This window comes from Crotalus tigris, unplaced genomic scaffold (genome assembly GCF_016545835.1).
Source record: "Crotalus tigris isolate CLP2741 ecotype Arizona unplaced genomic scaffold, ASM1654583v1 scf7180000018585.330925593:3314079, whole genome shotgun sequence".
In the NCBI taxonomy this organism is placed as follows: Eukaryota; Metazoa; Chordata; class Lepidosauria; order Squamata; family Viperidae; genus Crotalus; species Crotalus tigris.
The window spans coordinates 3,260,097-3,281,110 of NW_024097088.1; the positions used below are offsets into that span (position 1 = coordinate 3,260,097).

Below are 21,014 nucleotides of genomic sequence, written 5' to 3' on the forward strand. Positions count from 1 at the left end.
ACGTGCAGCACCTGCCAACCCAGTCCTAGGCTGCATTAATAGAGAGATAGACTCAACATCATGTGAAATGTTAGTATCGTTTTAGAATGCCTTGGTAAGAAAAGGCGTTGAAACTCTGGACAGAGCAACAAAGATGACCAGGGGACCAGAGGCTCGAATATACGAAGAACGGTTGCAGGAACCGGGCACGGCTAGTTTAACGAAGAGGAGGAGCGGAGGGAGACGCGGCAGCCGTGCTCCAATGTCTGAGGGGCTGCCGCAAAGGAGACAGGAGGGGGCTCGCCCCTTCCCCAAAGGCCGGGCAGGAAGCAGCGGGTGGAGGCTAATCAGGGAGAGAAGCAGCCTGGAACTAAGGAGGGATTTCCCGGCAGTGAGAGCGATCTAAGAGCTTCCTCCGGCGGCTATGGGCGCTCCATCGCTGGAGGCCTTCCAGAAGAGAAGACCGGGCAGCCTTGCGGGGCCTCCTGCCGGGGAGCGGGTCGCGCCCGCCTCCCGCTCAGCTCCGACCTTCGGCCTCCCAGCGCCAGGCCGCCATTCGCCCAGCCCCACGCGAGACAGGAAGTCAAGGCGGGGACCGCTCTAGGGCCGCCCTCGGTGGCCGCTGCTGCGACGGAAGTGGGAACCCCGCTTCCGGCTGCGGGGAGCTCAGGGCCGGCGCGATGTCGGACTCGGAGAGTGAGGAGGAGGCGGGCGGCGGGCGGAGAGCGGCGCCCTTCTCCCTGGCCGGCTTCCTCTTCGGGAACATCAACGAGCAGGGCCAGCTGGAGGGCGAGGGGCTGCTCGACCAGGTGGGCGCCGAGAAAGCTCTTTCCCCGGCGGGGTCCGAGGGAAGGAGGCGGAGGAGGGCCGGAGCAAACCTCCCTCTCTGCCCGCTTCCCCTAGGAGTCCAAGAAGCACCTGGCCGGGCTCGGGGCGCTGGGCCTGGGCAGCCTCATCACCGAAATCACCGCCAGCGAAGACGACGCTTCCGAGGCGGACGGAGCCCAGCTGGACGAGGAGGGTGAGGCGCTGCGGCTCCGGGCTGCTTCCTCGCGGGTCCGCGACGGGGTCGGCGGCTGAAACCGGGCCCGGGGGCTGCATGTCACCGGCCCCGGGGTTCAGACCTCCGCTGGTGCCGCCCCCGTCTGGGGCTTCGTTGCCTGGTTCGGGGTTTGGCACGAATGGGCTCTGTTGAGATCAGCGTTGCCATCCTCCGATACTGCCCGGAGAGAGGCGAGCCGGGCGGCTCAGCCAGCGGTAGACCGACCGTGAGAGGGCAGAGGCCAGTCCTTGCCGAAGGCGTTTATTAAGGCACCGATGGACGGAAGGTCAGACTCTTCTCTTCCTGGTGACTCCTCAACAGAGCTTCCACGGGAAATGCGCCAGGCAGAGGATGCGTCTCTTGTTTTTTGTGGGAAACAGTGTTTTCTTTCAGTACATCCAGAACAGGGGAGACCAAAGGGCTCCTCCCAACCCTGTGATTTCCAGATGTTTTTCCCTTGCAGGCTGGGTTAAGAGCACAGAGGATGCTGTGGATTATTCTGATATTACTGAGGTGGCTGAAGACGAGAGCCGCAGATACCGGCAGGCCATGGGTCATCTCCATCCAGTTCAGAGACCAGGTGGTTGATGGCGATGGTTTTTTCTGTTGTTTCTGAAGCGGAGGCTTGCGGAACTCTTATGATTGTGGGGAGGGGCGATCCAGTGACTTTCTTTGTTCTTCTCAGATGACAATGATGATGACTACGATGCTGACTCGGAAGACATTGATTCCAAGTTGATGCCTCCCCCTCCCCCTCCACCAGCGCCAATGAAAAGGGAAGATGAGAAGGAGGCAGCAGTCTCTGGTGTGTATGTACTTTAAGGCAATCAGGGGAGAGACCGAGCAGTCCAGTTAAGGGCCTGGGTCCGTTTTGGAGGAAGCGTCCTCTAGTTTCTGAAGCTCGGGTACTTATTTGGTGACATGAGCCTACCAGAGTTGACGAGGAAGGACCTTGGAAGCTGTAACTTACAAATGTTTGCTTAAGATTTGCATGTTTATATAGCCACAGCTGAAGATTTTAAAATCCTTTTTTCACCACCATGTTTCTCTAATATGAATCCACTTGGAGAGTTTTTTCTCCATGGATCCCCACAATGTTAGATTCTGTTTGCTGCATCCATGGCTGTGGCTCTCTTTCAGTCATCGGGGCCTTGGCAAGCAGGGCTCCCTTTTGCTGAGACGGCTGTTCCCTTCTTAGGGCCAGAAGAGGGGGATGGTATCATCTTGCCCTCCATCATTGCTCCTTCCTCTACTGCTTTGGAGAAGATGGACTTCAGCAGCTCTTCTGACTCTGAATCGGAGACGAGTTCCCAGGACTCGAGAAAGGCCGAATCGAAGGAAGGGAAGCTCACCCTGCCGCTTGCTGGGATCATGCAGCGAGATGCCACCAAACAGCTGCCCAGCGTGACCGCGCTTTTCCCTGAGTTCCGGCCTGGAAAGGTAGAGCCGGAGTGTGAGCCCCTGGGTGGAAGTTCTCTGACCTGCTCTATACTTTGGGCCTCAAGTGATCCTGCTAGAGTTGTGAGGTGACCAGTTTGCTCCTTTTCCTTAAGGATTCCCTTGTGGCTCCAAAGGATTCTGAAAGGTATCTGTGGTGATCTAGAAAAGCCAGAGGACATTTTCTTCTGGTCCAGCCTGGCTCTTTCGTGAAGCTTGTCTAGCCAGTGAGATGCTCTTGCTACAATCTCAGTAAAATGAGTGAGGAGGAGATAAGGGTACCCAGAATGTTTCTGGCAGACCGGCTGGTTAAGACTCTTTGGCTGATACTACCTGGGTTCTTTTTTTCCCGGCTTCTGTCAACTAGCATGGTGCTTCCACCCCACCCCGCCAAGGTTCTGCCAGCTGGCAATCTCCTCTTTGTATCTTTCAGACGGCTGAAATGCTGGAAGTCAGCTTCTTGCCAGTTCCATCTCTCTCTCTCTCTCAGGTGCTTCGCTTTCTACGCCTCTTTGGCCCTGGAAAAAACATCCCATCCGTCTGGCGAAGTGCACGGCGAAAGCGCAGGAAGAAACACCGGGAGTCAATTCCCGAAGCACAAATCCCAGAGGAGGAAGCCAGTTCTGAGCCAGGCTTGGAAGGCAAATCCCCCTGGGAATATGAATTTGCCCCTCCCCCTCCACCAGAGCAGTGTCTGTCAGATGATGAGGTGGGTCTGTGGAAATGGAGGGAAGGTGTTTCCTGGGGAGAAGGGGCCATTCTGGTTGCCTGAGAATATCTCTGATGGCTCCCTCCCTGAACTCTCTGACACCCACATATCCTTCAGATCACTATGATGGCTCCTGTGGAGTCCAAGTTCTCCCAGGCTACTGGAGATGCAGACAAAGTAGCTGACACCAGGCCCAAAGTGTCAGAATGGCGCTACGGTCCTGCCCAACTCTGGTATGACATGTTGGGCATCCCTGAAGATGGCAGCGGCTTTGACTATGGCTTCAAGCTGAAGGAAGCCGAGGAGGAAGAAGAAGTGAGTTGCAGAGAAGAGCAGTGCCTTGCTGACAGCAAGGAGGTGAGTCGGTTCCTGGTGAGCCTTTGTTTTCCCTTTGTAGAGTACAGCAGCTGAGAAGGATGAGCTGCTGGCCGACGAGCACTTCCTGATGGTAACGCAGTTGCAGTGGGAGGATGATGTGATCTGGAACGGAGAGGACATCAAGCACAAAGGAACCAAGACCCAGCGAGCCAGTCTGGCAGGCTGGCTGCCTTCCAGCATGACTAGAAACGCCACTGCCTACAATGCCCAGCAAGGTAGGCCGGCCTTTTTTCTGCTTGCGCTTGGCTCCGCGGCTTCTGTGTCTGCTGATGCTTTCCTCGCTTCTGTTGGCAGGGCTGAACCGAAGTGGCTCCCTGCTCAACTTGCCAGTTCCCCTGGTGCAAAAGCCCAGTGTGGCAGGAGTCTTGAGCATCGCTAAGGGCAAAGAGAAGCAGCTGCCTGAACAGCAAGGTAAGGAGAAAGGGTCTCGGGGCAGGAGCAGCTCTGCAGAAATTCACAGAAGGAACTGGACCAGCAAAGAGCCTCTTCCCGAATCATCCCTGCCTTGATTAGTTTTGCTAATTGGGTGTTACGTTCTCTGGCACAGTGGTTTACCTGGGCAGTGGGAGTCTGACCATCCAGGGGTTTGGCTTACTGAGTTGGCGTAAAGAAGAATTTGGGCAGTGATCAGTCAGTAGAGGTCTGATCCTCCCATTGCTCCTCTTTTTTCCCCCACCATTTTGCTTTGTCCCATAAATGTTATTTGTTTGTTTGAAATGTGGGCAGGTGAGGCAGAAATGTCTGCTTAACTCACAGAGCACAATGTCGCCTTGGCCTGGAGCACCGCCCTCTCTTTTCTGCAGTGGTACTAGAGCATATGGGGGGTGGGGGGGAGGAATTTGCCAGTATCCAGCTGTCTTCACTTTCACACTTTGTTGCCCCAGCAGCCCTGGATGAAGACAAGCCATGGTTCTCCATTTTCCCCATTGACAATGAAGAGCTGGTCTATGGCCGCTGGGAGGACAACATCATCTGGGATGACAAGGCGATGAACAGGGTATTGATGCCCCCAGTCCTGACCCTGGATCCCAACGATGAAAATATCATCCTAGGTAGCATCTACAAAGACACTTTCTTGTCTTCAGGCTGGGGGGTGCTGCTTTCTGGGGCCTTCTGGTTTCCTAAAGGGGAGAATGAGTAAACTGAGATGGGAAGCAGCCTCTCGGTTATTTTCCCAGAACACGGTTTTAGTTAACCTGATCCCCTCAAAGGACTCTGGGAACTAGGGCTAAGGCAAGAGTCAGTGAGGTTCTTGACAGAATTCTCAGAGCAAATGCCAAGGTTCCTTGGTGGGGCTGTGGCAGTTAAACTGTCTTTGTATCTTTTCTATAAGAAAACCTTCAAGCATCTTGTGAACTGGGGTGATCTGGCAGGTAACTAATTCCTGGCTTCGGGGAAGGCTCTTAAGCCCACCACTGTAGTAACCTAAATGGGCCTTTGCTTCTGCTTTAATACCTTGACCGGTTTTGCCTGGTTCATCAGCTGGGGGTAATTGGGAAGAGTGTTTCAGGTACAGTTTTCTCCTGTGCTCCTTCTAGAAATTCCCGATGAAAAGGAAGAGATGACTCTCAATTCCCCCTCCAAGGAGAATAAGAAAGACTCTTCTTTGAAGAAAAGCCGGATCCTCTTGGGCAAAACGGGAGTCATTAAGGAAGAGCCCCAGCAGGTTTGAGAGGGACTCCGTTTCTTCTGAATTAGGGAAGAAATAGAGAAGGAAGGGAAAGAAATTCTGATGGTTTTTTTGCCCATGTTTCCACTCCAGAATATGTCTCAGCCAGAAGTGAAAGATCCCTGGAATCTTTCCAATGATGAGTTTTACTATCCCAAGCAGCAGGGCCTCCGCGGAACCTTTGGCGGCAATATTATCCAGGTTGGAATCAACGGTGACAGATTATGTTGGGCTTGCCTTTTTATACTTTGTTTGGTTTTGACATGACTCTAAACTAAATCCAGCTGTTGGGGTTACAAACTTAACATATTTGGCAAACTGGCTAGTTTTGATTTACCAAACAACTCATAATTAAACCATGGCTTTGCATGATATGTTATGCAAACCAGTCATTTGCCTGGTGGTGCCAAAGTGCCTTCTTGGGCCTAATACAACCCTGGCTTTCTGCCAAGGACTCCACTTCTGTAACGTGCCCGCAAGATTGGTTTGCAGAACTCGATGCAACCAGAGCATCTCTGTCCCTCTTTGGGGAGCGGGGAGTCTTCCCACAGATGAGGGTGATCGACAGGGGCCTGCCGTTCTTCGGGACATGCTGAAATTGTGCCTCTCTGGTCTGATACAGCACTCAATCCCTGCTGTGGAGCTGCGCCAGCCCTTCTTCCCCACCCACATGGGCCCCATGAAGCTGCGACAGTTCCACCGGCCCCCCTGGAAGAAGTACTCCTTTGGCACCTTGTCACAGCCCGGGCCCCACGCGGTGCAGCCACTGCTGAAGCACATCAAGAAGAAGGCCAAGGTAAGGGACCGGTCTCTGGAGCTCTGCCCATCTCAGGCTTTGGCCTGCAGAGATTCTCTCTGCCTCCCGAGGAGACTTGTGTGTGTGTGTATGTTGTGTGTTCCTTGACGCTCCTTGTGTTGTACCCAGATGAGAGAGCAGGAGCGCCAGGCCTCTGGGGGCGGGGAGATGTTCTTCATGCGCACCCCGCAGGACCTCACGGGCAAGGATGGTGACCTCATCCTGGCCGAGTACAGTGAGGAGAATGCCCCCTTGATGATGCAGGTTGGGATGGCCACCAAGATCAAGAACTACTACAAGCGGGTGAGTTCAGGGCTTGGGCTGCCAGACTCAGACTTCCTCTGAGAAAGATCTCGTTCAGTCAGCCTTCTTGCTCCTGGCAGAAACCGGGCAAGGATCCTGGCGCCCCAGATTGCAAGTATGGGGAGACCGTATACTGCCACACTTCCCCCTTCCTGGGCTCCCTTCATCCTGGCCAGCTCCTCCAGGTAAGGCCTCTGGGCTTGCGGTTTTAAACACCGCCCACTTTCCCTGTTTCAGCAGCACTGAGACATGGATTACTTTGGGGCAGACGGTTGTGCCTGTGTGTGTGTGTGTGTGTGTGTGAGAGAGAGAGAGAGAGAGAGAGAGGAAAGAGAGAGAGCAGCAGGTCACTGTAAAGCTACAAATATCATCCACAACATCAGTGTGTAAAGCCTAAGGATACTTGATTGAAAGAGTGGTCATTGATGATAGCAAAGCCTGCTCAAATGGACAGTTCCTTTATAAAGAGCAGCCAAAGGCAGCTAAAGAGTGTGTGAGCTTTTGAGTTCCTCCTTGGCAGGATATTAAAGGAGGAAAGGCCAGTAGCCCTGGAGCCCCCAGGTGGCAGAGAGCTGCTGCTGCTGCTGCTATAGGTGGCCTGAACAGCTCCTTTTGTTTGACAGGCATTTGAAAATAATCTCTTCCGGGCTCCGATCTACCTTCACAAGATGCCTGAAACAGACTTCCTAATTATTCGGACACGCCAGGGCTACTACATCCGGGAGCTGGTGGATATCTTTGTGGTCGGCCAGCAGTGTCCTCTCTTCGAAGTCCCTGGCCCCAACTCCAAACGGGCCAATACGCACATCCGAGACTTCCTGCAGGTTTGTTGCTGGGGGAGAGCCCAACTGCCAAACATTCTCAGCAGGTTTTTGGGGAAGTGGGAAAAATAATTTGGGGAAGGAGCCATGCCACTAGCATCTGCTTGTGACTCATAAGCACATGCTAAAGAACAGCTGGTAAACAGACTGAGCCGGGCCCTGTTCCTGGTCTTGAGCACATTGGCGAGTGGCTCTATTATGCCTTACAGGTTGGCTCGTAGTTTGGGGATGTGCCTGAATTCTGCCTTGACCGATGTGGGCATTGGGGCCTACCGGTGTGGAAGGAGGAAGTGTACGGGAGCGGGCATGGGAGGGAAGGCCCCTTCTGAGGAGCATCCTGCATCTGTAGACTCTGAGCCTCTGGCTACTTCATTGCCAGGTCTTCATCTATCGCCTCTTCTGGAAGAGCCGAGACCGACCCCGGAGAATTCGCATGGAGGATATTAAGAAGGCATTTCCTTCCCACTCCGAGAGCAGCATCCGGAAGCGGCTGAAGCTCTGTGCAGATTTCAAGCGCACCGGTAGGCAAGGATGGTTGGTCTAACCTTCTGCCTCAGAAATGGGTGTGTGGCTGCCCCCCCTCCTCTCTCCTGGCCAGACTCACGGGGGGCTGTTGCTTCCTCAGGGCTGGACTCCAACTGGTGGGTCCTGAAACCTGACTTCCGGCTGCCAACCGAGGAGGAAATCAGAGCCATGGTGTCCCCAGAGCAGTGCTGTGCCTATTACAGCATGATTTCTGCTGAACAGCGCCTGAAGGTGAGCTGTGTTCAGGGTTTCAGAGGTCGTCCTGTCCTGCCAAGGATTTGTGAAGGTCATCATCAGCTGGCTTCATGCATCATTTTAACCTTTCCTTGATTTGCTTATTTGGCTTATTTTAGTCTCTGTACTTGCCCATTTACAGTTTAATGTTATATGTTTTTTTTCATCAAACCGTGATTTCAAAATACTGGTTTAGTACAATGTATAAACTCAAGCTTGAGCTTCAATATCTCGAATTTGAGCAGAAAAACGGGAGCACTTTGGGTTCATTCTTGGGAGCAAGAAGAATGAATGTTTTCAGCAAGTTGGAGAAGAGAGAAGCCTCGTTCTGCTTCTTTGGTCACTGGTGTCCCACCAGGCCTTCAGGGTTGCTTTCCGTTCACATAAGATGGCCCTTTGGCTACGGTGAGAAGCACCGCAGAGCCCCTTGGCTCTTCTAGGAGAGCTGAAAAGGGGGTCGAGGGCAGGTTGGTTGGCCTGCCTGCTGTCAGCCGCTTTGGGATGATGGCACCACACGGGGGAAGAGGCCGGGGGAGGGCTCAGGTGGGGCAAGAGGTAGGACCTCCTGGAACTGCAGCATCTGCGTGGAGAAAGGATTATCAGGAAAGCAGTCCGAGGTTCCTCTTGTGCCCTTGACGGGTCTCAGAGGAGGCGTCTGCGTCTCTTTCTCAGGATGCAGGTTACGGAGAGAAATCCTTTTTTGCCCCTGAAGAAGAAAATGAGGAGGATTTCCAGATGAAGATAGACGATGAGGTACAGCAAACAACAGCTGGGCCAGACTTTTAGAGGAGCTATTCTTCCCTCTGGAATGCAAAGGCTCTCTCCCCTGTTGGCTCTGCTTAGGTGCGGACAGCTCCCTGGAATACCACTCGGGCTTTTATTGCAGCAATGAAAGGGAAATGTCTCCTGGAAGTTACTGGAGTAGCAGACCCAACAGGATGTGGCGAAGGCTTCTCCTACGTAAAGATCCCAAACAAGCCAACGCAGCAGAAGGTAAGTGGAGCACCCAGATGGCCAGGGGCTGCCCTGCCACCCGGAGTGGCTAGGCAATCACCCAGGACCAGCTGCTCCATTTGCCTGCAGAGGAGGCCTGGAGTACCTCCTGGCCTGGGTCATGAAGCTGCTGGGGTTCTGGAGTGGTGCCAAGTCTGGAGCCCTTGAAATGAAGGGCTGAGACAGGGATGGAAGGTCCTTGCTCCTTTTCAAGCAGGATGACAAGGAACCACAGCCAGTGAAGAAGACGGTCACGGGGACGGATGCTGATCTTCGGCGCTTATCCCTCAAAAACGCCAAGCAGCTCTTGCGCAAGTTTGGAGTCCCCGAAGAGGAGGTGGGTGTGGGCAAGGAGCTTTTCTCCCCTGGGCTGAGCCTCCTCGGAGCCTCTGCAGCCAATGGCTCTCCTTCCTCAGATCAAGAAGCTCTCCCGCTGGGAGGTGATCGACGTGGTGCGGACAATGTCCACTGAGCAGGCTCGCTCGGGTGAAGGTCCCATGAGTAAGTTTGCCCGAGGGTCCCGCTTCTCCGTGGCAGAACACCAGGAGCGATACAAGGAGGAATGTCAGCGCATCTTTGACTTGCAGAACAAGTGAGTAGTCTTTGGTGTGGGACTGGCTGAGACCCGTCCTCTCTGCTTCCTGTGGCATCTTTCCTGCATGGTTTGTGGCAAAGTCATTTTGGACCGGGAGGCAGCTCCGCGGCCTGCCTGGTTCCATCCCAATGAATGGCGGCTCTTGAGCGTATCTGTGGGATTTGCTCAAGGAAACTACTTCCACTCCTGACCATCGCTGGAGAATTCCTTTCCCACGGAAGTTCCCTGGATGTAAATTGAGGAATTTACTAGAAAGATGCACAGATACTTTAGGCAGTTGGGAACAACTCTTAGAGGGTGGGGATTATGGGAGGCCACTTTAGGTTCTGCACATGGGGAGGGGGATGTTTTTAGTTACGGTTTTCAGCACATGGCTTTCCCTGAGCTAAGAGGAGGGTGGGGATTGAGACTCCTACAGTGTAGGGCACGAGTGAATTTGGGGAGGGGGGTGAGGGTGGGAGTCTGTGCCTTCTGTGCTCCTGCATCGGCACTCAGCTGCCTGGGAGCTTCAGCAGCTGACCGGGCAGATATTTTCCAGAGTCCTAGAGTCCACCGAGATCCTGTCGACAGACACAGACAGCAGCTCTGCCGAAGACAGCGACTTCGAGGAGATGGGGAAGAACATTGAGAACATGCTCCAGAACAAGAAGACCAGCTCCCAGTTGTCCCGGGAGAGGGAGGAGCAGGAACGGAAGGAGCTGCAGCGCATGCTGATGGGGGAAGACGGCGGCAACGACAAAGACCGGGCCAAGAGGGACCGTAGGGACAAGAAGGGGGCTGGTAAGGATTTGGGTCCAAGCAGGGCGAAAGGCATCAGGAGGAGACGTGGGGCTCTAGTGCTGAAAGTTGGGGAAGGGGCTTCCCGGCTCAGGCTGAGGGAGGGTCCACAGGAAGCCCCCAGAATTGAGGGACAAGAGCGCTGAATATTGTCTTTGGGTTGACCTCCCTCGCCTGGGTCAAGTGACATTCTGGACACTCAGAATCCCTTTCAGTTCAGCCTTCTGTGTTGGGAGGGTGGCAAAGTCACCATTTGACTCCTCCCTCCCGGCAGCTTCCACTCCTGGCAACTTGGGTGGTTCCCATAAAGACGATGACACGGCCTCTGTGACCAGCCTCAATTCTTCGGCCACCGGTCGCCGCTTGAAAATCTATCGCACTTTCCGTGATGAGGATGGGAAGGAGTACGTGAGATGTGAAACTGTCCGCAAGCCCTCGGTCATCGATGCCTACAGCAGGATCCGGACTACCAAGGATGAAGAGTTTATGTAAGGGTGTCAGGAGGATCCCTGCCTTGCAGGGGTGCCTGCTTATCCCTTGCTGCAGGAACCGGGACGTTTCGGTAGACGGAAATGCTTATTTCAAACATTTCTACTCCAAGACAAGACATTTTTGAAAAAAATAAGCAGTCCAAGTATATGGATTGACGTTGAAAGCCAGAGTCCTTCAGGGCAGAGATGCCAGTTACGTCAACAGGCAGTTGGCTCTGAAGCGAAAAAGTGCCAGGGAAAAAGAAGTGCTGGAGCTGAACCAGGGAGGTGTTGGGAGGGTGATTGGCTGTTTCAAGGCACTGCCCCTATACGCAGTGGAGGTTTCTGGGCAGCAGTGCCACGCCTGGCATCTGGGGAGGCCGCTGGGGTGAGCCTAAGGCATCCTCAAAGTCTGCCAAGCTCTTGACCACCCAACCCAAAATCAAGTAGGGTACGGCTGCCGGGAGACCTTCTCCCTGGGGGCAGGACTGGGCCTGAGTGCTTGGCAGAGGTGCTCAGGATGCTGAGGTTTTGCTGTGCCTTGGGAGTGGGGGGGTGGCACACTGTTGCCTTTGGAAGTGTGCCAAGGAGCAGCCGGGGAAGGCTTGGCCAGCCTGGGCTGAGGAGGCCTTCACCTGTCTGCCGTGTCTCGTCCTCCAGCCGGAAGTTTGCGCTCTTTGACGAGCAGCACCGGGAGGAGATGCGGAAGGAAAGGCGCCGGATCCAAGAGCAGCTGAGGCGGCTGAAGCGGAACCAGGAGAAGGAGAAGCTGAAGGGCCCCCCAGAGAAAAAGCCCAGGAAGATGAAGGAGCGCCCGGACCTGAAGGTGAGCTGGGGCCCCTCAGGGACCAAGCCTGGCCTGGCCACGGGCCCTTGTCATGTGGGCCGCTCCTGCTGCGCCACCTGGCTCTCATTTCAGCATCCAGACTCTCCATTGTTGTGTTTTTTGGGGGATGGGGGGGGAACCTAATTCAGCCTTCAGCTCTGCCTGGGCTGTGTGAGATGCGTTTTCTCTCCTGTCACATCAAACATCCAGCTTTCCTCCTCAGGATGTAGCCTTTCCACTAACAATTTGGGAAGGGGGATTGGGATCAAGGTTTGCATCTTATTTGTCCCCCCCCCTTGCCTCCCCTGCCTTCCTCCAGCTGACCTGGGAAATGGGTTCCTTGATATGGGATGGCCTTCTGCTCCTTTGTTGCAGTTAAAGTGTGGAGCCTGTGGGGCCATCGGGCACATGAGGACCAACAAATTCTGCCCTCTGTACTACCAAACTAACGCTCCCCCCTCCAACCCGGTGGCCATGACAGAGGAGCAGGAGGAGGAGCTGGAGAAGACCGTTATCCCCAACGACAATGAAGAGCTTATCAAGGTGGAGGGGACCAAGATTGTCTTGGGGAAACAGCTGATTGAGAGGTGAGAGTGGCAGGGAAGGCGTTCAGCATCACGGCCGAAGGGGGTGGGATTCCTAGGGTCCGGGCTCCTATTGGCCAGAGCAGCCAGGATCAGAGGCTGGGACGTCAGAATACTCTGGGGGGCTGAGTCCTTCCGGAGGGTGGAGCTGCAGCCGATCCCACTTTCGGCATCTCTTTGCAGCGCGGATGAGGTTCGCAGGAAGTCCTTGGTCCTGAAGTTCCCCAAACAGCAGCTTCCCCCCAAAAAGAAGCGGCGGGTTGGGACCACAGTGCATTGTGACTACTTAAATGTAAGCCCTTCTAAGTGCCTTTGGTTTCTACCCATCTTGACCTTATAGCATAGTGTGTCCTACTACTTAAATATTTAGATGTGATTTACATGTTTTTTTATTCAAAAATGCACATTGTATCGATAGAAAGGAATATTTGTAGCTCAGGGTTGAACTGTGGGGTCCTTGGTGGTTTTCCTGCAGACGTTTCATTACCAAACTAAGTAACATCATCAGTGTCCCTGAGTCCTGTGGGGTGCTTGTAGCACTGATGATATTACCTAGTTTGGTAATGAAACATCTGCAGGAAAACCACCCAGCTCATGCACATTACGATTTTGCAGATTCACTTGCTACATGGGATAAGTACTGAATACAATAGCAACGAGCAGAATGAACGACTGAATTTCAAATCTAAGTCCTTGTGTTGTAGCAGTCAGAAGGAACAAAAGTTGCAAAGCTGGATCAGAAAATTAGAGAAGCTGTTTCTGGGGCTCTGAGGACTCTGCAGCCCATTAATGGTCTCGCTTCCTGTCTGTTTCAGCGGCCCCACAAGTCCATCCATCGGCGACGCACAGACCCCATGGTGACCTTGTCTTCTGTCCTGGAAAGCGTCATCAATGACATGCGGGACCTTCCCAATGTAGGTGCTGGGGTTGCGGGAGGGGCGTTCCGCTCTTGGCAAGGAGGCTCGGTAACAGAGGGATCTCCTGGCCTTAGGCCCCTTGGGATTAACAGGGAAGCTTGGCTCGGCTCTCCCTGGAATAGGTTGGATTTAATCATTAAAGATTAAAATAAGTCTAAAGCACACAAAAATAATGTACCAAATTTCTTTCCAAAGATTTAAATTTTAATTGAACAGTTATTAAAAGTCTAAACTATTAAGAAGGCAAGTATGAATAGATGAGGGTTTACTGTGTCTATTAGCGTGGTAAAGCTGTGCCTCTTGGTACCCATTGGAGCTTGACTGGCTGGGAAGAGCGTGGGGCCCGTTGGGGGAAGGTAGGTGTCAGTTGGGGGCCCCAGAACACACACATACACACACCTCACACCTCTTCCTGTTTGCCTCCCCCAGACGTACCCCTTTCACCAGCCGGTGAATGGGAAGTTGGTGAAAGATTACTACAAGATCATTCCCAGGCCAATGGACCTGCAGACCCTCCGGGAGAACGTCCGCAAGCGACTCTATCCTTCTCGGGAAGAGTTTCGGGAACACCTGGAGCTGATTGTGAAGAACAGTGCCACCTACAACGGTTCCTGCACCTTTTTTTTCATAACCTTTACTTACTCACCCCTGGTCTTAGGCAAGGAAGGGTCTGAGGGCAGCAGCCTGGTGCTTTTCTGTGGTTCTGAGAGGGTGGAGGATGGCAATGGAAGGGGGATTTGAGAATGAACTCACCAGTGTGTCTGGTGCCAAAAACTTCCCTTCTGAAATTGCTCTTTGTCCTTAAATCTGCTGAAGTTTCTCTCATTCTTGGTACGGTTGGTGTGGAATTCTTCCTGACCAGCCAATTCGGTTCCTCGAATTTTTTTGCTATTTTTTTTCCTTGACCTGAGCTTCTTCCTTTCCTCTTCCCTGGTGTGATTGTGCCATCTTCCCTTCCTTTTCCAGGAGTAAGTTTGGGGTAGCAGATTAGGTTGCTGAAGCAAGAAGAGCTGCTTGGTTGTTCCTGAGGTTCTGTGAGGAAGGGGGGGGGGAATGCTTAAGCTCTGTGACCCCAGATGGGAAAAATCATCAATGCTCGTTATCTTGAGCCTCAGGGCCATTAACCCTTCTTGCTGTCAGTGGAATATGAATATCTGTCTTTTGAGCACACGTTTGTAATTTTCTTTCCTGTGCAATAAGACCCTCACAAAGGTTTTTTAGCTGTTTGCTTTTGTTTCTGCTACTATGAATAGTCTAAGCATTATTGCTATCTGTGACACTGTTATAAATGTCACCAAAGGGAGAGAGGTTAGGGCACCGTAACCTGTAACCTGCCCCAGGAGGAGCCTCAGTCTTGTGTCCGCTCTGTTTTTGCAGGGCCAAAGCACTCCTTGACCCAGATTTCTCAGTCAATGTTGGACCTCTGTGACCAGAAACTGAAAGAGGCAAGTCTTGTGTGAAGGGAGAAAGAGCGAACAACTGAGATGAAGCTTTAATTAAGCTTCATAATGCTATTATTAAAACACTAATACACTTTCGTAAAGGCACTTGTAGATCACAGTTAGAAACCCTTTGCCCCCTTGCTGCTTGCTGCCTCTGGATCAGAGTGCCCACCTGGTGATCTCTGGGCAAAGAACTCAGCAAAGGGGGCAATCCTTGGGGTACCTGCTTGAGATCAGAGGGCACAGACGTGGCATATTAAATGCTCCAACTTGATCTTGCTTGAAGTCAGCAAATTTTAATGCCGTGGGTTTTTTTTCAATTTAAAAGTATTAAGTATTCCCACAGTTAAAAAGGAAAACTGTATTGTGTGCCATTGAGATTGTAAAAAAGCTTTGGGGGCATGAAAAATCAGCCAAAATGTCTGGAAAAATTGAGCAGCAGTTTGGTTCCCATAATGAATGGGAGGCTTCACTGTTTGAAAACCTACAGGTTGAAAAGCTAGAGCAGATTTGAAGTCTGGATGGTAAAATACATTAAAGAGTGAAACTCCAATTGGTTGGAGGATGTTGATCTCCGTAATTCTTGCGTTCCTGAACCTTGATGTCATTTCAGAAAGAAGAAAAGTTGGCTCGTTTGGAGAAGGCCATAAATCCCCTTTTGGACGATGATGACCAAGTAGCCTTTTCCTTTATTCTGGACAACATCGTGACCCAGAAGATGAAGGTGGTTCCTGATGTAGGTGTGCCCGTGGCAGACAGCGGAGGGGATGAAAGGGAGCTGTGGGGGGACGGAGGCTGTGAGAGGGGCACTTGGAGATGTCAGGACGTAGAATCCCTGCTTCCTAGGGGACCCACTTCTGCTTTGGTGTAGTTCATCTTCAACAGCCTTTTCTCCTGAGCTGCACTTGAGGAATGCTAGTTTTCGCAAGCCTTAATGAGCAGCTAGGAAAAAACATACTTGTTCTGGAGCTTTCTCTCCTCCCTATCTTTTTGTGAGATTTGTACAGTAGGAATTGGGATTTGTTGGGAAACAGACATGCCTTTTGCTTTGAACTGAGGTTTTCCAGAAGCTTTTCTTAGTTTCTTTGTCGATGTTCTCTTTGCTTTCAGTCTTGGCCGTTCCATCATCCTGTTAATAAGAAATTTGTGCCAGATTATTACAAAGTTATCGTCAGCCCAATGGATCTGGAGACCATCCGCAAGGTAGGTATGGAAGAAGTGCCTTGAGAGTGGCTGAAGCCAAGAGCTGCCCTGCTGTGGCCCCTTCTGGATCTGAAGCTCAAAAGCAGGTGGGGAGGGGATCGCTTTCCTCGGTTATGGTAGCTGTGGCCCACCCTGCACGGTTCATGCGAAGTCAATCGGGAGAAGGCGTGAGGGTTTTGCCTTTGCTCCCCTAAACCTCCTAAAGGCTATCTTAGATACGTCCTTGGGTGTGTTACCTAAGATGGTGGGAAATGGAAACAGCAGGGCAGCTAAGGAGTCTCCGAGGCCTTTGAACATGCCGCTTGGGGTCTGGGGTCTTCCTACAGTCCACCGATTTCTTCTAGAATATCTCCAAGCACAAGTACCAGAATCGAGAAGTCTTCTTGGATGACGTGAACCTGATCCTTGCAAATAGTATCAAATACAATGGTAAGTTTTCTTTGGCCAGAGTGTAAGGCCATCCTCAGACCAGGGGTCTGGCCCACCCGAAAGTTTGCTTGGTTAAAATAGGCAGTTTCTCAATGCCCCCTGCTCACTCTGGAGCCTCGCCGCCAGGCTCCCCTTTGTCTCCTGGCCCAGCCCTGCTCAATGGGATTGGGCAGAGTTGGGGGAGGCCCTGCGGGCAGGTGCTGCCCATCTTCCTCCGCTCCCTGGCCCTGGAATGCCAGTTGTCCCTTTGCATTTCAAAGTACCTTGATTGGGCTTTTCAACGCAGGGCCGGACAGCCAGTACACCAAAACAGCTCAGGAGATTGTGAATATCTGCTACCAGACCTTAGCGGAGGTAAGGGGCACTGCTCTGAATCTGTCAGTCAGAATCAGCTGTTTTCAGTTTGGCAGCCTTGGATATTTTGTTCTTTCTCTCATCTTCCCTCCTTCAGTATGATGAGCACCTGACTCAGCTTGAAAGAGACATCTCGACCGCTAAAGAAGCAGCCCTGGAGGAAGCTGATCTGGAGAGCTTGGACCCCATGACTCCTGGGCCCTACACGCCGCAGGTGAGTCTGGTTGTGACCAGAACTGGGGCAGAGAGGATGGGGGTGGAGCTGCACTATTCTTGATCTGGTGAGGTTTCTGGGTAAACAGCTCAATTGGACTCCTAGCTCAGGAGATGCTTGGTGGAGAGAAAGCTAGGACGGATTTTAATTGACTTGTCCCTGGGGGGGGGGAACTGGAGCTGGAGGGGGGAGTCCCAGAGGAGTTTTCCATTCCAGGGAGATCCAGTTTAATGGTAACCCGTTGGGTCTTTCCCTGCCTCCTTGTCTTGCCTTCAGTTCCTGTCATGATTGTCCACTGAAAGTGTTTCTCAGGCTTTCCCTCTTGTAGAAGACCCACCAGCTCTCTCGGAGTCTTCTCAGGCTTTCTTCAGCTCTCCGGTCAGAATGGGGTCAGAGGTGATGCAGCTGCTGAGAGCCTAGAGCCTGGCAAGTGACCGACAGGCTGCACTGGCTTCAAAAACTTTTCAGCCAAGTCTTCAAAAGCAAAATAGAAAAAGGTCAACAAAGCAGTGAAAGACAAGCGATAGGAATGAACACAGAAATGACTCACTGGTTTTCCTGTTCTTTTCTGGGAATGTGGGCCAATGAGGGAGCAATCAATTTTCACTGTTCTTGCTGTGAGTCTGAGGGAGAGAGAGTGCACCATGGAAAAGTGCAGAGCTCTTTTTCTGAGTAGGGATCTGAGCTTCAGCCTCTCACAGTCAGCATGCTTGATTCAGGATAGCTAAGAGAAGAAACAGCGGGGCCCACTTCTGAAAGCCCAGGGAGCCTGTATCTCACCTGAACTCCTGTGACTCCAGTTTCCTCCTTCCAAACGCCCTTTAGCCACCCGATTTGTATGATACCAACACCTCTCTCAGTATGTCCCGGGATGCCTCCGTCTACCAAGATGAGAGCAATCTGTCTGCTATGGACACGCCCACCACGACACCTGAGAAGCCGTCTGCACAGGTCAGAAACGCACCCCAGCAAAAGGGGCTGAGATCTCTGCAGGAAAAGAGAGGGGCACTGACTGCAGAAAGGAAGAATAGCTTTCCCACAGGAGCTGTAGACATGTTGAAATAGGGCCTGGCATAGCAAGGGCAGTGGTTTCCTTCTCATTCCTGGTCAAAGGTGTGAAAACAGAGCTCTGCATAGGAAGATCTCTTACAGAAGGCCTTGTTTGATCAGATGATAGTTTCTGGGAATGATGGATGCTACTATCTCATTGCTTTGAAAAGCCTTTGAAAGGGATTCCCCTATATTCTGAGCAGCCAGGAAAAGAAATGGGACCCAGCCCTGTTGACAGAGAGGAGGGGGCTCCCCATGCCTTGCCTTCTGACTCCAATTTTACATAAGGAAGGAAAGTTTCTGAACATCCACAAACTTTTGCACTGCCAGATTGTTGCTCCTTTTCTGGTTTCATTTAAGTGTGAAAATACGTGTGCCAGAAATGCAGAGAGTTAGTTGAATTCTGGTAGTAATGGATGGAAATAATGGGGAAAAGCAGTTCTTGGAAAAGATAGTATAATAATATAGCTTAGCTAACCTGAGACAAACATGTTTTCCCTGGTATGGTTTTTTAACGTGTTGGGTACAACTATTTGATTTAGACAAAGAGAAAGTTGAGAAGGAATGGGAAGGATGCGTTCCCCGGGGGCTTTAGTGGGTGTCCACTTGGATGTGGTTTCTGTCAGCTGCCACAAAAGGTTGATTTCTTCAAGTCCAGGGAGGCACTTCTGTCTCTAGGCCCCTGCGAGGCTGGGGAAGAGAAAGCTTGTTCCCAGGGTGCCTGGCACTCTGTATTTTGGGGCTTGGGCCTGCTGCTCAGCTAGTCTAAAGAGTAAAGCCCCACAGAGCACAAGCAGGCATTGCCATGGTGGAGGCATCAGAACAAGGGCGGCCAAGAAGTGCCCTCCACCCTGGGCGATTCCTCCCCTGGTGGCTTGGCTGGCCTGCTTTAAGGGCGTCTGTGTCCCCCTCGGTGCCTGCTCCTTCCTCAGTGGCGTTATCTCTGTGTTCCTCACTCAGATGCGGCAGGGCCAAGGTAGGCTGGGCGAGGAAGACTCTGACGTAGATATTGAAGGGTTGGATGAGGATGAGGATGGGAAACCTAAGACTCCAGCCCCAGTGAGTATCCGTGACCCCACCTGTAGCTCACCTGTGGGCTTCTGCTCTCATAGCAGAAGCTGAGGCAGTGCAGGGCCCTCCAGAGTGATTCTATCAGCAGCGGATGAAATGCTAGCCAAAGCAATCAGTTTTTAGGAAGAGCTGGCACTGCCGGTGCACCATGTCAGTGGGAAGGAAGCCAAGCATCCTTTTCCTCTGTTTCAACTTGTGACCTCCTCTTCTCCTTCCTGCTCCCTGTGACAGGAAGTGGAGGACGCCGAGGGAGATCTGGCTGATGAGGAAGAAGGCTCGGTTCAGCAGCCTCAGGCCAGTGTGCTCTATGAAGACTTGCTCATGTCAGATGGGGAGGACGATGACGGCAGTGATGAGGAGGGTGATAACCCCTTTTCATGTGAGTCGGATTTCTGAAAAGGGCAGGAAGCCACGGTGCCCTTGTTGTTGTATATACTCCTAGTTCCAGGGAGAAAGACCCAAGAAGGCATCCTCTCTCACTCTTTCTGTACAAATATCACCAGAGACATGGGTGGGTTGGATCTGAGCCTGGAGAGAGAATGCAGACTAAGTGCAAGACAGGATGCTGATTTGAGCATAGGAAGTTTTCATTGGGTCAGATCAGTTTGTAAAGAGGATTCACTGCCCTCCTGGCCCAGGGATTTTTAGGAAAGGGTGTGTGTGTGGGGGGGGGGGAAAGAGTCTTGGATGCTGTTGTGAAAAATGAAGGCGCAAATTACATAAGTGGAGAAAAAAGAGTCTGTGAATTAGTAGAATAGGAGAGTCACCGCAGGAGCAATTAGGGAAATGTGCTTTATTTACTTGTTAGCATTTTTATACCACCCAGTAATTGATGCTCTTTGTAAAATGTATAAAAATAACAATATAAACAGTACTTAATGTGAAAAACCCAGACCTGCTTATTGGAGAGGTTCCAATGATTTACTATCTTTTTCTGATGTTTTGGTTCTGTTAATTCAAGTCATGGCAGTGTGCCTGGTAGCCTTCGGAAATGCACAACACTGCTGAAGTCTTTGTTTCTTTTGGGTGGTGGTGTTGCTTAGCCAATTTTGGTGCCCAGTCAATTAGTGAGATGCTGCTGAGGAAGTGAATGTCCTGGAAGCCCCCTGGCAGTGATGGGGAAGAGAAAATGTTGCTGGCAAGCAAGGTGCAACATCAGAGTGACCCTTTGGTTGTGTCTCCTAGCTATTCAGCTTAGTGAGAGTGGGAGCGATTCTGACGTGGAGCCTAGCGCAGTTCGGCCCAAGCAGCCGCACGTCCTCCAAGAGAACACGCGGATGGGCATGGACAATGAGGAGAGCATGATGTACTACGAGGGAGCTGGAGGACAGGCTTCTCACGCCATGGAGGACAGCAACGCCAGGTGAGGACAGGCCATCAGGCAATCGATCGTTCAGCAGAAAAATCCTAACGGTGTGGCTTCCTTTGGCAGATAAGGACCTTTCTTGCTTCTTTTCCAGTTACGGTAGCTACGAGGAGCCCGGCCCAAAGTCCAATACGCGAGATGCCAGTTTTAGTAGCCTGGGAGGGTACGAGATCTCAGAAGAGGAGGAGGAGGAGGAAGAGGAAGAAGAGGAGGAGGAGGAGGAGGAAGAGGAGGAAGAGCAGCGATGTGGCCCCAGCGTGCTAAGCCAGGTTCATCTGTCAGAGGACGAGGATGACAGCGAGGACTTCCACTCCATAGCTGGAGACAGCGATCTGGATTCTGATGAGTGAGGATGGCCTGGCATGGAGGCGGCCTTGGAGGGGAGCCACCCTGCTCTTGCTCCGGGCTCTGAAGAACAGGAGATCCAGGCCTTGGGGCACCATTGCCCGGCCTGCAGCACCTGAGATGTGTGTGTGTGGCCAGCTGGCATGCATGGCATGGCCAGCCTGGGAAGGGGGTGGTACTGATGGGCTGGACCACAACCCACCAGGCGTTCCCCAAGTTATTTGGCATGGGGGGGCTGTCAGGAGGGAGCAAGCAAGATGTGGACATTCTTCCCTAACTGTAAATAAACCTGTTTCTGGAACTCCCCAGGGATCTCTTACTTTTGGGGGGGGGGTGGAAATGATGCTTCCCAGTGCTGGGGATGGAGGTGGGTCGGGAGGGACCCAGTTACAAACGTGAGGCTGGTTCGGAAGGGGGGGATCAGCACCGTTCCCTCCCATCTCCGTCGCGGGTAGACGGCCATTTTGCCCTCTGGGGGAGGAGGC

The 21,014-nt window shown here is 52.3% G+C and overlaps 1 protein-coding gene across 6 annotated transcripts; it reads left to right on the forward strand.

The window, feature by feature from the left end:
• Positions 1-610: 610 nt before the first annotated feature.
• Positions 611-20,834, forward strand: TAF1 (TATA-box binding protein associated factor 1). Of its 6 annotated transcripts, none has more exons than XM_039354882.1 (40): positions 612-788; positions 883-1,000; positions 1,485-1,601; positions 1,707-1,826; positions 2,220-2,461; positions 2,949-3,167; positions 3,285-3,482; positions 3,565-3,760; positions 3,840-3,956; positions 4,430-4,597; positions 5,084-5,211; positions 5,308-5,415; positions 5,837-6,010; positions 6,140-6,313; positions 6,394-6,498; positions 6,937-7,137; positions 7,514-7,655; positions 7,760-7,890; positions 8,566-8,646; positions 8,737-8,886; positions 9,101-9,223; positions 9,303-9,478; positions 10,020-10,261; positions 10,533-10,746; positions 11,389-11,554; positions 11,930-12,141; positions 12,322-12,430; positions 12,954-13,052; positions 13,485-13,662; positions 14,433-14,500; positions 15,111-15,233; positions 15,608-15,700; positions 16,045-16,129; positions 16,416-16,483; positions 16,581-16,697; positions 17,523-17,648; positions 18,708-18,806; positions 19,050-19,197; positions 20,004-20,181; positions 20,279-20,834. In XM_039354882.1, the coding sequence occupies exons 1-40, from the start codon at positions 660-662 to the stop codon at positions 20,532-20,534; spliced, it is 5,898 nt and encodes a 1,965-aa protein (XP_039210816.1). In that variant the 5' UTR covers positions 612-659; the 3' UTR covers positions 20,535-20,834. The 6 variants fall into 6 exon arrangements, 5 of the variants coding, with proteins under 5 accessions (XP_039210816.1, XP_039210818.1, XP_039210817.1 ...); XM_039354884.1 differs by having other exon boundaries at positions 9,104-9,223; XM_039354883.1 differs by having other exon boundaries at positions 4,433-4,597.
• Positions 20,835-21,014: the final 180 nt, after the last annotated feature.